At 41.8% G+C, this 15,302-nt stretch overlaps 2 protein-coding genes across 2 annotated transcripts; both read left to right on the top strand.

The window, feature by feature from the left end:
• Positions 1–330: 330 nt before the first annotated feature.
• On the top strand, positions 331–2,951 carry LOC131229122 (pollen-specific leucine-rich repeat extensin-like protein 3). The gene has a single exon (XM_058224996.1). It carries the CDS (start codon positions 331–333, stop codon positions 2,671–2,673), a length of 2,343 nt encoding a protein of 780 aa, XP_058080979.1. The 3' UTR covers positions 2,674–2,951.
• Positions 2,952–10,316: 7,365 nt separating this feature from the next.
• LOC131228986 (GDSL esterase/lipase At2g23540-like) lies at positions 10,317–14,600 on the top strand. Its single transcript, XM_058224836.1, has 5 exons — positions 10,317–10,688; positions 12,272–12,402; positions 13,206–13,454; positions 13,579–13,834; positions 14,253–14,600. The coding sequence occupies exons 1-5, from the start codon at positions 10,436–10,438 to the stop codon at positions 14,474–14,476; spliced, it is 1,113 nt and encodes a 370-aa protein (XP_058080819.1). The 5' UTR covers positions 10,317–10,435; the 3' UTR covers positions 14,477–14,600.
• The last annotated feature ends 702 nt before the right edge of the window (positions 14,601–15,302 follow it).

Below are 15,302 nucleotides of genomic sequence, written 5' to 3'. Positions count from 1 at the left end.
ACTATGGTGGGCACATCAGCACTCCAAAAAAAAGGAGCCTAAAATTAGAGGCCCACCTAAAATCAGCAAACGAAAAACAAGGCAGCTTTTCCTTACATCCTATGGTGTAAAACAAACCTCACAAATTCCGGTTGTCCAAACCCCGCCAAGAAAGCAACTGAAAAAACAGAAAAAAAAGAAAAGAAAAGAGAGAGAGAAAGGAAAGACATCAACCTCTCAAACCCTAACCATCCCTTCATTTCAAGAACTATAACAAGCCCATAATCTCCCTCATTTCCAAATTCCATGTATAGCAGCCTTAGGCCTCTCTAAGGAGGTCAGACCTCGACAATGCAGGCCTCAGGCTGCTTAATCATCTTCTCTCTCTTCTTTCTCTTCTTTCTCTCTTCTTCCTCAGCTTCCTTTCTCTCCGATGCTGAGGCCGCCTTCATTGCCCATCGTCAGCTTCTTTCCATGCCTAAAGATGGAAAACTCCCTCACGATTTCGAATTCAAGGTCGACGTTTCAGTAACCTTCACCAACCAACGTATCAAAAGAGCTTACATCGCTCTCCAAGCTTTGAAAAAAGCTATCTATTCCGACCCTTTCAACACCACCGGAAATTGGGTCGGTCCTAATGTCTGTGCCTACAATGGTGTCTTTTGCGCCTCCGCCCTCGATGATTCTTCCGTCAATGTCGTCGCCAGCGTTGATCTTAACGAAGCTGACATCGCCGGCCACCTCCCGGCCGAGATTGGTCTCATGACCGATCTCGCTGTCTTCCATATAAACTCCAACCGCTTCTGTGGAATTATCCCCCAAAGCTTCTCCAATCTCCAACTCCTCCACGAACTCGATCTCAGTAATAACCGTTTTGTTGGACCTTTCCCATCACTAGTCCTCAGTTTACCAAACCTCAAGTATCTTGACCTCCGTTTCAATGAATTCGAAGGTCCTCTGCCTGAGGAGCTATTTGAAAAAGACCTTGATGCTCTGTTTTTAAATAACAACAGATTCACTTCCCACATACCAGAAAATTTAGGAAATTCGCCAGTCTCTGTTTTGGTTCTAGCCAACAACGAGCTAGAAGGTTGTATTCCAAGCAGCATAGGACAGATGGGAAATACATTGAATGAGATCATCCTTATGAACAATGGATTATCTGGATGTCTACCTCAGGAAATTGGGTTGCTAGGAAATGTTTCTATCTTTGATTTGAGTTCGAATTCCTTTAGTGGGATATTACCGAAGAGTTTCTCTGGATTGAAGAGCTTGTCGGAGTTTGATATTTCACATAACATGCTGACAGGATTCGTGCCTGATAGTATATGCAAGCTTCCCAACTTATCGAATTTCACATTCTCGGATAACTACTTCAATGGGCAATCTGACCAATGTGTGGCGTCGTCGAGATCTGATATTGTTCTTGATGATAATGGCAACTGTCTGCCGGACCGGCCTAAGCAAAAGACGGGGAAAATGTGTGAACCGATAGTGAACCGGCCAGTTGATTGTAGTAAGTGGAAATGTGGATCTCCAAAGAAGAAGAAATTCACACACCCGCCTCCTACACCGGTTCAGTCACCGCCACCACCGGTTCAGTCACCACCGCCTCCAGTTCAGTCACCTCCACCCCCGGTTCTGTCGCCGCCACCACCTCCACCGCTGGTTCAGTCGCCACCACCTCCAGTCCAGTCACCTCCACCCTTGGTTCAGTCGCCACCACCTCCAGTACAGTCACCACCACCGCCGGTTCAGTCGCCACCACCTCCAGTTCAGTCACCTCCACCCATGGTTCGGTCGCCACCACCTCCAGTACAGTCACCACCACCGCCGGTTCAGTCGCCACCACCTCCAGTTCAGTCACCTCCACCCATGGTTCGGTCGCCACCACCTCCAGTCCAGTCACCTCCACCCATGGTTTGGTCGCCACCACCACCGCCGGTTCAGTCGTCACCACCTCCAGTTCAGTCACCCCCACCCATGGTTCGGTCGCCACCACCACCGCCGGTTCAGTCGCCACCACCTCCAGTTCAGTCACCTCCACCCATGGTTCGGTCGCCACCACCTCCAGTTCAGTCACCACCACCGCCGGTTCGGTCGCCACCACCTCCAGTTCAGTCACCACCACCGCCGGTTCAGTCGCCACCACCTCCAGTTCAGTCACCTCCACCCATGGTTCGGTTGCCACCACCTCCAGTTCAGTCACCACCACCGCCGGTTCAATCGCTACCACCTCCAGTTCAGTCACCTCCACCCATGGTTCGGTCGCCACCTCCTCCAGTTCAGTCACCACCACCGCCGGTTCACTCACCACCACCTCCAGTTCAGTCACCCCCACCACCAGTTCAATCGCCCCCTCCTCCAGTTCAGTCACCACCACCCCCGGTTCAGTCACCACCACCTCCACCCCCAGTTCAGTTGCCTCCACCACTGACTGTATTCTCCCCACCCCCTCCAACCCCAGTTCCCTCACCTCCACCGCCGGTCCAATCACCCCCACCACCACTGCCGCCTGTCCAATCACCTCCCCCGCCATCCCCATCTCCACCACCTCCACCATCTCCATCTCCATCTCCTCCACATCCTACTCCTGTATCAGCACCTCCCCCACCTGATTCCTACGAAATTCTCCCACCAACTCTCGGGGTCTCCTATGCATCGCCGCCTCCACCCATCTATGAAGGCTACTAAATAGTGTGTCTCCTTCCTAAGGTCTTCAGCCTCCACACACAGGTCTGCTTTTTGCTAGCTCCTCTTCTTAAAAAAAAAGAAAAAAAACGAAGAACAAATCTCATCCAACACCAACAGGAGCTCCTCTCTCCTTCTCTCTTCTTTGTAAAACAAAAGGGCACCACAGGCAGCAAGATGTAATTAAAAAAAAAAAAATACAGAGCAGAATATATTGTTATTTCAAGATATAGATTCTAGAATTTTTGCTCTCTGATATTGCTATCCCCTTTTATTTTTACGTATGCACGTATGTATGCAAATAAACCTTTTGTATGGAGGGCCTTTTTTTTCCTGCCACCTTTGGTTTCTTCTACGTGCCTGCACGCAAGCAATAAAAGACAAAATATGGATACTCTCATCCAATTTTTTCTTCTCTCATCCAGTTTTTTCTTTAAAAGTTAGTGAAAGTTGAGATTTGTGGGGCATGGTGTATTTGTATAACACCGAAGCCATCCAACATGTGCAGTACTCCCCGTGATGATAGCACTTAACAAAAATCAGCCCAATCAAATCATCAGATGGGCCGCACTTGAATTTGGATGTTTTGAGTGGTGTATATTATTTATTATAGATTGGCCCATCTTATAATTGGATCTCCAATAATTTTAGTTTATCTATTCATCATGTTGGTGTGCAACTGTGAACGGGTTGGATGTCAAACACATGCTTATGATTTTATTGCGTATTGTGATTATTTACTCTTGTAATCACGGGGTGGCATTATATACATTGGACTGGGAGGACAATTTTGTTCCCTTGTTTATTTTATTTTAAACTTAGCGTAAAATTCCATAATTTTATAATGTGAAAATGCAATGGATACATTTTGCTGATGGTGTCATGCGGGCCTCAACCAAAATCCACCTAAGGAGGGGTTCTATGGGTCCACTATGATGTATGGCTTTTATCCACATTGGTCATCCATTTTTTCATACCATTTTAATATGTTAGGCTAAAATTGAGTCAAATCCAATGATCAAATGAACCACACCAAGGGAAGCTACAGTGATAATGATGCCCACCATTAAAATCTCTGGAGGAACCACAGTAACTCTATTTATCATCTAACTTATTCATAAGGTCAAATAGACCTAGACGAAGGGAAAAACACAAATATCATCTTGATCAAAAACTTTTGTGGCTCCAATAAGTTTTTAATAGTGAGCATTCATCCCCACTCTATGTCCACTCGAGCCTTGTATTTTCCTTATTTTTTGGACCCACCTGTCTCCAGCTGGGAATGGACAGCAGCTTTGAGCGGTCACCGTAATGTATGGGTCTTATCCACACCATCTATCCATTTTTTTCATATTCATTTTAGGGTACAAACCAAAAAATGAGGCAGATCCAACGTTCAAGTGGACTATACACAATGGGGATTAAACTCTTACATTGAAAACTTGTTGGGGGCCACAAATGTTTTAGATTGAGCCGGGGTATTTATGTTTTCTCTTCATCCAGGTCTATGTAACTTTATGAATAGGTTGGATGGCAAATAAATATCACGGTGGGCCCTAGAAAAGTTTCAACGGTGAGAATCATTATCACCGATGCTTCCTGTGATAAGGTCAGCCTTGGATCTACCTCATTTTTGAGCTTATATCCTAAAATGATATGAAAAAAATGGATGGACGATGTGGATAAGACCCATACATCACGGTGGCCACTCAAAGCTGCTACCTATTCCCAACCGGAGACCAGCCAAGGTAGGATGCAATACACGTCCTCATAGCCTAATATGGTCTTTAAAAATGGATGGATCGTGTGGATAAAACCCATGCATCATGGTGAGCCGTGCAAAGCCCCGCCTGGACAAATGATCATCAGGCCGGGCAAGAGTCAATCCACTTTCCATTTTACTTTACCTCTCTTTACAAGTGCATCTAATTTTAAAATGATGAGCTATAATTCCTATTTAAACAAACACTTGAAAATGATTATGATTGCTCATTTAGGACCTGTTTGATTTTCCAAATCACATGTAAATGCCCTATGAATCAGTAATTATTATTCCTCTAGCCCGATTGAAAGTACACTTACATTTCAGTTTCAAAACCTGAGTCTAAAAGGCTGGTTTAAATTTTTGGGCCCACCCTGATATATATGATATATTTGCATTGTCCGTCCATTTTAGCATAACATTTTGAGGCATGAGCCAAAAAATGAGGCTGCTTCAACACTCAAGTGGTCCACATTAAAGGAAATAGTGGCACTGATAAGTTTTTCATGGTAGATGTTCGATTCCTTAAATCTTGTGATGTGGTCCATTTGAGCTTTGTATCGGCCTCATTTTCTTGGTGAAGCCCTAAATTTAGCTGCCATAACAAATGGATGGTGTGGATAAGCCACATACATCAAGGTGGGCTCCAAATATATTTCACAGTGTCCTCAGTTTTAGAGTTTAAAAATGTAACTGTCAAATCAAGCATAAGTAATAATGCCACAATTACCAAAGGAAATAATCATTAGTCCATTTGCACTGTATTCACTGATGGTTTAGAAAATTAAACACGCCCTTACCTTGCATTTAATAGGAAATTAGAAAATCAAATCAGCCCGAAATACCTCAAAAGTTAATAATGACCATTAATGAAAAAAGTGGGCATTTGCAACAATAACATACCGATGGACTGTCATTTTAACATTTTAGTATCACCATGTAATCTTAATGGTTGTTAATGCCTCCAAAATGCCTCAAAAGTTAACATTTTGATGTGGGTAAATGGAAATACCCTATCATTGATATGGGTATTTGAAAAACCCTCTTTTTTCTCCTCTTAATTTTGGTGATATCACCATGCTGCTCGTCCTTTTGTACTTGGGCTCATCAGGTTGGACTCATTTTGGATTCATACCTTACCTAGTTTAGCTCTTTTCTGCTCCGGGTCTAGTTCTTGAAAACTTAAGTTCATAACCGATTAGTTCCAAAACTCATTATATTTTTCTATCTTGGTTTCAAGTTTGGCTTTTAAAACAAATAAGAGCATTCACCTGGTTGGGCACACCTAATGCAAGTATTAGATCACACACACATGTGCCACTTTGACATGTGCATGGTGTGAAAATGGCTTCTCTTACACATTTGTGACTAAGCAAAAACCTAATTTAGTTAGTTGATTTTTAACCAGGTAAAAAGGTGAGACTTAAACCTGTTTGAATTTCTTAACATGTTCGATGAATATGATCCAGACACGTTAAAATCAAGTTCAGTCCATTAGCCCATTGACAACCCTAAGTTTGAAGTTTTGAAAGGATGGAGTTTTATTTTTATGATATATTTCCTCGCAAATTCTGATTTCATTTTTAAAAAAATGCCTTGATCAATCACATCTTTGGGATGCTGGATTATTTTCTAAAAATTGGTGAAGATGTGCATTTTTGAGACCCAGTGGGAGTGTGTATGACATCTCCTCTGTCCAACAAATGCTCTGCCTCACAATTTCAATGGTCTGGATGGTCAAAAACATGTGGTCCCAGTTTGAGGAGACTCGGTTAGAGCCTTGGGGAGTTGAGTCAAGTGGACCACACTGCTAAAAGTAGTGGGGGATTGAACACCTACCACTGAAACCATTTTGGGAGTTATAGACGTTTTGGATTAATATGATATTTGTTTTTCCTCGTCATCCATGTATGTGTGACCTTATGAACATAATGGATGGAAAATAAAAATTATGATGGGCCTTACAAACGTTTTAACAGTGAGAATCATTGACACTACTGCTATTTGTGATGTGGTCCAATTGACTTTTGGATATGACTAAATTTTTGGCTAATGATTTAAAATGATCTCACCTAAATGGGTGGATATATAAAATAAATACATCTTTATGTGGCCCATGTAACTTTGATGTCCTTTGAACGGCTTACAACTCAGAGGTCGAGGAGTGTCCGGGCGCGGGTTAGGTACTACCCTCTGCCTGTTCGGAGCTCGGGACAGGCGGATGCTCTGAGGGCCATTGAGGGTCCACCGTGATGTTTTAATTTTATCGAAACCGTCTATTCATTTTTTCATATCATTCTAGAGCATTTAGTAAAAAATAAGATAGTACAACACTCAATTGGACCACACCACACCACAGGAAGCAGCGGTGATAAGGATGCCCACCGTTGAAACCTTCTTAGGGTCCACCATGTTTTTTATTTCCCATTCAACCTGTTGATACGGTCATATACACCTGTTTGAATTGAAAAAATAAATATCTTATTGATACAAAACTTCCGTGGTCCCCATGAATTTTTCAGTGGTAGGAATCTAATCCCCACCTTGTGGTCCATTTAAGCCTTTGATCTTTTCCATTTTTGTTTTAATAATTTAAAATGATATAGAAAACATGGATGGACGGTGTGGATAAAATTAAAACATTACAGTAGACACTCAGTTGCCCTCAGATCCTCCGCCTATCCCAGCTCCGAACAGGCGGAGAAGTACCTAGTCCGCGCCGGAGGGTCCGCCCTCCACTTTGCAGTACATGTACCACACCATCAGACTTTTGTGCTGGTTGCGGTGTGATTGGGTCACATCATCATTTAATATTGATGAGTGACGATGTCATTGATAACAACATAAATAATAATGTGGACTAATTACATTATAATAAATAAAAATTCCATGCTTCTGCCAAGCATAGAATCCAAAATTCAAATAGGCCACATGAAATAGTGGGGATGAAAAAGCCCACTATTAGATCCTTAATTCTTAGCTGTGACGTTTTTATGCTACTTAACCCTTCGTAAGGTGTTCCTCATCTATATGAATTAAAAACACAAATACAATGCTGATCCAAAACTTCTGTGACATAAGAAGAGTTTGAATAGTAGGTGTTTAATGTTTGCTTTTTCTTATAGTGTGGCCCACCTGAGATTTGCATCTGCTTATTTTATGAGCTTATATCCTAATATGAGTTAGTGGATGGATCCAATGGCCTGCCGGGCACGTTTTGGACTGAGCATTTCCAATTATCTTATCGTATGGGATGGGCTTGGACCTAGCTTCTGTGGCCTAATAAATTTTTAGGTCTAGCTTGGGCTTATACCATCTAGCTTGTCCTAACCCGATCGTTCCGATTTCATGTATGTGAATTTCATTTCCTATTGTTGGTTCGGCACACAAGCTGAATTCTTTGCACATGTGTGGCCCACTTGATCAATTTACGGATTAGGAATATTCATCCTAGGAAATATAGGGATTTGATCAATTTTCAAGCTGGGTCGAGTCCAACCAATTTTTTGAGCTCGGTCTGGAGCCTGCTGTGTTAGACCCACGTCGGGCTCCAGCCTTGGGCTTTTATAAAGTGCTTGTTTGGGCTGGACCACCCAGCTAGCAAACATCACATATCATTGACTATACAGCTCATGGGTGAATCTCAGTACTTCAAAAATCAAACTGGCGCAATAATCAGGTGGACCACGCATCATGTGTAGATTATGACCTTGGTCATCTCTTTTGCAACCGTCTTTTAAAAAATAAAATAAAATTATTTCACGTGTTGGGCCCATCCATGATCAGACTGGCCTGATTATCATGCCAGGGTGTGTCCACGGGCACCCATCTGATGAATGGCCCGGATGTCAAACGTTGTGCCACGTGTGCCACCTGCATCTTCTAGCCCTTCTCGTTGGAAACGGATTGGCTACTCCACCCGCCAATGGCTGATAGTCGGTGCTCTGTGGGTTCCACCATGATGTATGTGTTTCATCCATGCCGTCCATCTATTTTTCCAGATCATTTTATTATGCCATACCAAAAATGAGGTATATCCCAATCTCAACTGAACCACATTACAGGAAAAAGTGTTGAATGAGCGTCGACCACTAAAAACCTTTTGGGGGCCATAAAAGTTTTGGATCAAGATGATCTTTGTTTTTTCCCTTCATCTTAGCCTGTTTGACCTAATCAACAGATTGGATGTTAAATAAACAGTACAGTGGGCCTTAGGAGAATTTTAATGGTGGATATCCAATTACTATTGTTTTCCTGTGGTGTGGTCCACTTGAGATTTATATCCTTCTAAATTTTTTGGATCAAGCCCTAAAATTATCTGTAAAAATGGATGGACGAAATGGATGAAACACATACATCATGCTGGGGCCCACAGAGCACCGACCACTAGCCACGGGGCGGGCGGCAGGGGGAGTAGCCAATCCATTTCCCTTCTCCTTAGGGGAAGCGGAGTAGGTGCGGCCCTGGCTTCACCCTAGACGGCGTGGTACTTACTATTGATATATGTATTCTACATCTACACTGTCCATCATTTTTTTTCTGGACCATTTTAGGGCATAAGTCCTAAAATGATGAAGATTCAATTCTTAAGTGGACCATACCATAGGAAACAATGGTGACTGACCATTAATAATGAGCCATGAAAGTTTTACATCAAGCTCATATATATATATATATATCCCTTCATCCAAGTTTGTGTGACCTTATCAATAGGTTGGATAGAAAATAAACATTAGAAACATTACGGTGGGCCCAAGAAGTTTTTAATTGCAGGGTAGTCAATCACCACTGTTTTCTATAGTATGGTCCACTTGAGAATCATATCTTCTTGGTTCTTAGGCTCATGCCATAAAATGAGCTGACAAAACGGACGGATAAGATAGATCTAGAATACATAGATCAAGGTAGGCCAACATAAGGACTGTACCTAGTCAGCTCCCCTCGGTAGGATGCCACCTTCTCACCTAATCGGTTCCACCTACATTTGCATATATTAAATTATTAATCATACACATGCTTCAATGATCGAGAATGCTCCAGTGCTCTCGAAGAACTTTAAGTTACAGTGCTCTTACTTGCATTTGGACACTTAACACTGCCTAATCATTTGATCTAGACTGTTCATTAGATCCAATGCGTAGTTCATGGGTTATCATGCATACACACCAATCTGAGCAATATTAACCCTTTGATCAATGATCTTTAATATGGGCAGTCAAATTCATCTATCTAAAAACAGCATTCAATAAACAATTTGATCCATCCATTTGTTGGGCGCTGATTAGGTGAGTCGAGGGTAAGAGCTTAGTGGGTGAATCCCTGACCGTAGGGCATACCTTGATGTTCGTGTTATATATCCACACCACCCATCCATTTTGCCAGCTCATTTTACGACAGGATCCTAAAAAGGAAGTAGATCCAAATCTCAAGTAGACCACACTACAGGAAACAAGAACCATCGTGGATAGCTCATGATTCTAAAGAATCACCTTTTTCATCTATCCCATACATGGCCTAGAAAAAAATGACTACCAAAAACAAGGCCAAATCACTGATGGAATGGACCATCCAGTAAGTCTGATTTTTAAATGGTAGCCTGTGAAATGTGTTCTGGACCAGATGGACAGTTCAGATCAATCGATTGTACTAAACGAGCCAATGTAAATAGGAGCACTAGAACTTACAGGACCATTTCTATAAATTACATCACTCTTTGACCCTTGAAAGACTTGACTTATTTCAAAAGAAATAAAAATGGACCATATCACGCAATCACAATATCCCAGTATTGATAAACCACCTCTACGAATCTTCTCATCAACCTCCTCCCTTCCCTACTAAAATGAGTCACACCAACTTCCAACTCCATCAATGAATGGCCCACCCATGCAAGCTTTCTTTCATGGTTTCTCATGAGTATAAACGCATGATAAGTGATGTTGCATGGTCTTAACGATGTACGTGTAACATTGCACCGAGGTGTGGAGCTTACAAGCCAAAGCCATGGACTCCTCTTTCATCACTTGGGTTTTGGTGTTGGTGTTGGCTGTGGCTTGGGTCCCTGTGGGTAGAGGTGATGGTCATGGTCTTGGGGCTTCTTTCATCTTCGGCGACTCACTAGTTGATGCTGGAAATAACAACTTCCTGTCGACGTTATCGAAGGCTAATATCCGGCCTAATGGTATCGATTTTAAGGCTTCCGGGGGGAATCCAACGGGACGGTACACCAATGGGAGGACCATTGGAGATCTTGTTGGTGAGTCTCCATATCTCTCTGGCTCATGCGTAAGGGTGGCAATGGGCCAGGTTACCTGCCTGGCCTGGCATGAACCCAGCTCATTGCCACCTTACAGTCAAATGCAAACATTGCGGGCAAACAAGCACCCACACGTGCCACTATGACCCCATTCAATGACTAGAGACCCATTAAATGGGTTGATGGTTATGATCATCCAATTCGGATTTTTTATTTTTTGGAAAAAAAATATATTGGGCATTAGAAAATGTCCTAATATGATGACTTATACACTGTTTAAAGCAATAATAATAATAATAAAGGGTTTTTGAATTTAAGTTATGGTTACTTCCAAGATTATGATGTGACTGACATCAAGATGACCGGCTCACCGATAAAGGTTGGGAGAGTTATCTCATCTATAGAGATCTCCCTCAGGCACAACGTCAATGGCCATACATATTGCTCCTACTATCTATACCGGATATGATAATATAGATATATGGGAAATCCACCATCAACTAATTCTGACTCAGATACATATGTATCCTTGACATACCGAAATGACTGCCATTATTGGTATCAAACCAGTAGCGATTCATACAAGCTAAATCTTCTAATGGATAATTGGGCCAAAGAAACAATTTGAATTGGATCAATTTATTTATATATGTATCAAAATGCTTGTCCTCATCCAAAAATTACACAGTTCTTTACGCACGTTGTTGCCATTGAAAAATACCGAATTTCTATTCACAACATTCTCATTCTCAGAATTCAAACAAATTCGAATTCTCAATTCTCTACGTAAACATGATCAGCTTTTGACAGCCCATTTTGAATTAATGCTCGTTGAGCTTCCCGCCAGTCATTGTTGGGTGATAGGAGATTGTTCCTACTCTCGGTTTCAATGTGCATGAATGCGCTCCAAGAGTCGGTGCTCACATTAGCTCCCACCATTCAGACCTAAATTTTCAAAAGCACATTATTAAATGATCTTTACACCCGTTTAGATGCACTTGTGTGAAATGGGTTTTCACATCTGCTTCAGTGAATTAGATAAAAATCAATTCTATTAGTTTTCACCAAGCTGGTCTTTTGATACCGATTAAGAGATGAGATGAGATTTGTGAGAGTACATTTTTATACCCAATGAAAATTAGAGTTGGGAGCAAAACACCATTCCAGCATCAAAGGCCTGTTTTGAGGGTGTCCTTGAAAGGGCCCACCAAGGTCCCACCCACCCTTGTTGTTGTTGTTGTTGTTGTTTGGTGAGAGTTATGTCTTACCTACTGCTAACGTTAGCTCCCACCCTTTAAGAATAAATGATCAACAGTTCATTTTGAAATACTTGAAAGAATTCCCACCAGACCTTGTTGGTGATGGGGATATGCCCATACTTATTGCCGTTTCCAATGCACACAAGGAGCATTGAGGATTGGTATTCACATTAGCTCCCACCATTTAATTATTAAATTTCAAAAATCTATTTTAAAATGCTTGTTAAGATTCTGCTCATCTTGAATGGATGGTGGAAGGTGCACAATATTTATTTATTTTTTCAACCTTAATTAATTTGAATTTGAATTTGAATAATGATGCAGGAGAGGAATTGGGACAACCGACCTATGCACTACCTTTTCTGTCCCCAAATGCAACGGGCTCCACTATCTTGAATGGTGTGAATTATGCATCAGGAGGTGGAGGGATTATGAACCAGACAGGCAGAATTTTTGTAATTTTCTTTCCTTTGATCTAATTGGAATCACATGAGTTTAAGATGGGCCCCTTGTCACACGTGCAGGAGTGCACATGTGCCAGATCAGGTACATTCATTAAGTTAGGCCCACTATGAGCTTACCCTGTCCCAAAGATCAGGATAATGCATCCACTAGTGGGCTGCATGTGTACCTTGATTAGAATCATCAGATAAATGTGATTTTTGACTAATGGACCTGATGAATGGCCTGGATCTCAGCCACGATTGAAATGTATGTGGTAAAAATACCGAGCCAAGGCCAAGGCCTGTTTGCTTAGTCCAGTCATCATGTGGGCCACTCTTACATATAGAGAATGAACAATTTAAAGATACTTGTTATCAGTCCCATTCAACATACACATGTAGATTAAAAGACAGTTGTTGGATCTTGGGTCATGTTTCTATGATCCAATTAGGCTACCCAATTGTGTGGATGGATCATACCTAAAAACCACACTAATTGAGTGATTCTAATCATTCGATTAATGGCCACAAGGGAAATGGACAATGTAAAATTAGTAAATCGTACGTCGATGGTCCAAATTTACTACATTTTGGCAAATGTACATCCAATATGAGTCGAAATCACAATGGTCTGATCTGGATCCAACATGGTGGCCGTGACACCTCACGACACGACCGTCCGATCAACAACACATGTTAAGTGTGGCTAACTCACATTGGATGGCTCCCTTTTTACAATCTCATTTAAAAACTTGTGACTTTATCAGGACAGTGCATGGATTGGAATTGAAATGAGAGGTGGATGTGTTTGGCAGGTTGGGAGAATTGGGATGGATATTCAGGTGGATTACTTCAACATAACTAGAAAACAGTTGGATGGGTTGCTTGGAGTGTCAAAGGCAAGAGAGTATGTGATGAAGAGGTCCATATTCTCAGTAACCATAGGAGCAAATGATTTCCTAAACAACTATCTCCTACCAGTCCTCTCCATTGGAGAGAGGATATCTGAAACTCCTGATACTTTTGTTGACAATCTCATCAGCAATCTCAGGATTCAGCTTACAGTAACTAACTCTCTCTCTCTCTCTCTCTCTCTCTCTCTCTCTCTCTCTCTCTCTCTCTATTCATGTATTCATGTGTTCACATATCACTTATTTTCTAGGGGTTCTAATGATACTTCTTCCACAGAGGCTTTACAAGTTGGACGCTCGAAAGTTTGTGATAGGGAATGTGGGGCCCATCGGATGCATTCCCTATCAAAAGACCATCAACCAAGTTACCAAGGACCAATGTGTGAAGCTGCCCAACGAGCTAGCGCTCCAATACAACGGTCGACTGAGAGATCTGCTGACTGAGCTAAATGAAAATCTCCCTGGGGCCACATTTGTCCTAGCCAATGTCTATGATCTGGTCATGGAACTCATCGCTAACTACCAAAAATACGGTCAGTGCCACTTTCTCTCTAAGTCACACCGATAGTATCAGCATTGCCTGTAGTCGAATTGCTTAGGCTAAGGGCTGTTTGGATGCTCAATTGCAATTGATTCAATTCATTATAGAGGAAATTATGACCACAGTAGGAAAGGACCATTGGAATTCATAACGAGCCCTTGATTCCAATTGGGTCCATTCCAAGCTGGACTTGAAATGATAGTAGAGCCTTAATAGGTGGTTAATCCTTCATAATAGTATTACTTTTTTTATTGAATTGAATTGCAATAATTTGATTGAACATCCAAACACCACTTAATGGACAAGTCTAGACAGATGTGTGAAAAATAGTCCAGCTGAATAAAAATTTTATGGTAACCAAACCAGCCTCAATATAAATTTTCACCCATTTTTTCAATGCTTGATGATAGGTTTCCGATCGGCAAGCACTGCTTGTTGTGGTAATGGAGGCCAATTCCAAGGGGTCATTCCATGTGGGCCCACTTCTTCTTTGTGTGATGACCGTTCAAAGTATGTGTTTTGGGATCCCTACCATCCTAGTGAAGCTGCCAATGTAATAATAGCTAAGAAACTCATCGATGGAGACACCAAGTCCATATCTCCTATGAATCTTCGACAATTAAGAGATCTTTGATTGTAGTCTTTGTGTATTCTTGTGATGTTTTCTTAAGATTTCAACTGTTGGCTTCTGTTGAAATTTGTAATCTTCTTGCATTCTCATAGTTTTGGGCTTGTGTAATGCTGCACTTGCTTTGAAAGGGAGACTGGTTTGCCATTTTTGTTTCCATTTCTCTCTCTCTCTCTCTCTCTCTCTCTCTCTCTCTCTCTCTCGAGTTACAGTAGCTTTATGAAAAGATGTTCGTTCACCTACAACTCATTGCATGGTAATTGGTCATGCATTACCAGGGTTAAAAGACTCTGGACTCAGGTCGACTCGTTTAGGCCTCTTTTGAGTTGGGACTCGACTGAGTAGGGGTTGAGTCAGTGAGGACGTCACTTGTATTGAACTGGATCAGGTCTGACTGAATCCAACATGGTAATTGCAATGCAATTACGACCCAAAACGTGGGGTTATTAAAGAATGAGGGGCCACATTCTAACTATCATGTAGGGCTTGGTTCTTGCCATTGGATGGAAGATGAGTGATCCCATCCATCAGGTTGTGCACACTGTGAACATGCTCTGGACGAAAAATTAATATTGGCTTTGTCATCAGGTAGTTCACATTTATATGACATGATTAGAAAGAAAAAAATCCAACAGTTGAAATTAAATATACATATGTGGCTACTTCAGCCAGTCAGGGTGGCTCATGTGATCAAGGGCCTGGATCGAATGTACGTGTGCACGTATGATTGTGCAAGTGTCCCAGAGTATGCCTGATTCAATTTTTTTCTTTTCTTAACTGAATTGTTGCTGCCCCATGCTAGATGGACAAATTGGAAACTGGAACAGGATCC

The sequence above is a fragment of the Magnolia sinica genome, chromosome 16 (assembly GCF_029962835.1).
Source record: "Magnolia sinica isolate HGM2019 chromosome 16, MsV1, whole genome shotgun sequence".
NCBI lineage: Eukaryota > Viridiplantae > Streptophyta > Magnoliopsida > Magnoliales > Magnoliaceae > Magnolia > Magnolia sinica.
The sequence above is the reverse complement of the archived record's forward strand: the minus strand, read 5'-3'. Positions and strand labels throughout refer to the sequence as shown.

Bases quoted from the DNA above. Each gene is read 5' to 3' on its own strand.
- LOC131229122 (XM_058224996.1), top strand. From the start codon at position 331: ATGCAGGCCTCAGGCTGCTTAATCATCTTCTCTCTCTTCTTTCTCTTC.
- LOC131228986 (XM_058224836.1), top strand. From the start codon at position 10,436: ATGGACTCCTCTTTCATCACTTGGGTTTTGGTGTTGGTGTTGGCTGTG. The intron at 10,689-12,271 runs GTGAGTCTCCAT...ATAATGATGCAG, and splicing joins GACCATTGGAGATCTTGTTG to GAGAGGAATTGGGACAACCG. The intron at 13,455-13,578 runs GTAACTAACTCT...CTTCTTCCACAG, and splicing joins ATCTCAGGATTCAGCTTACA to AGGCTTTACAAGTTGGACGC.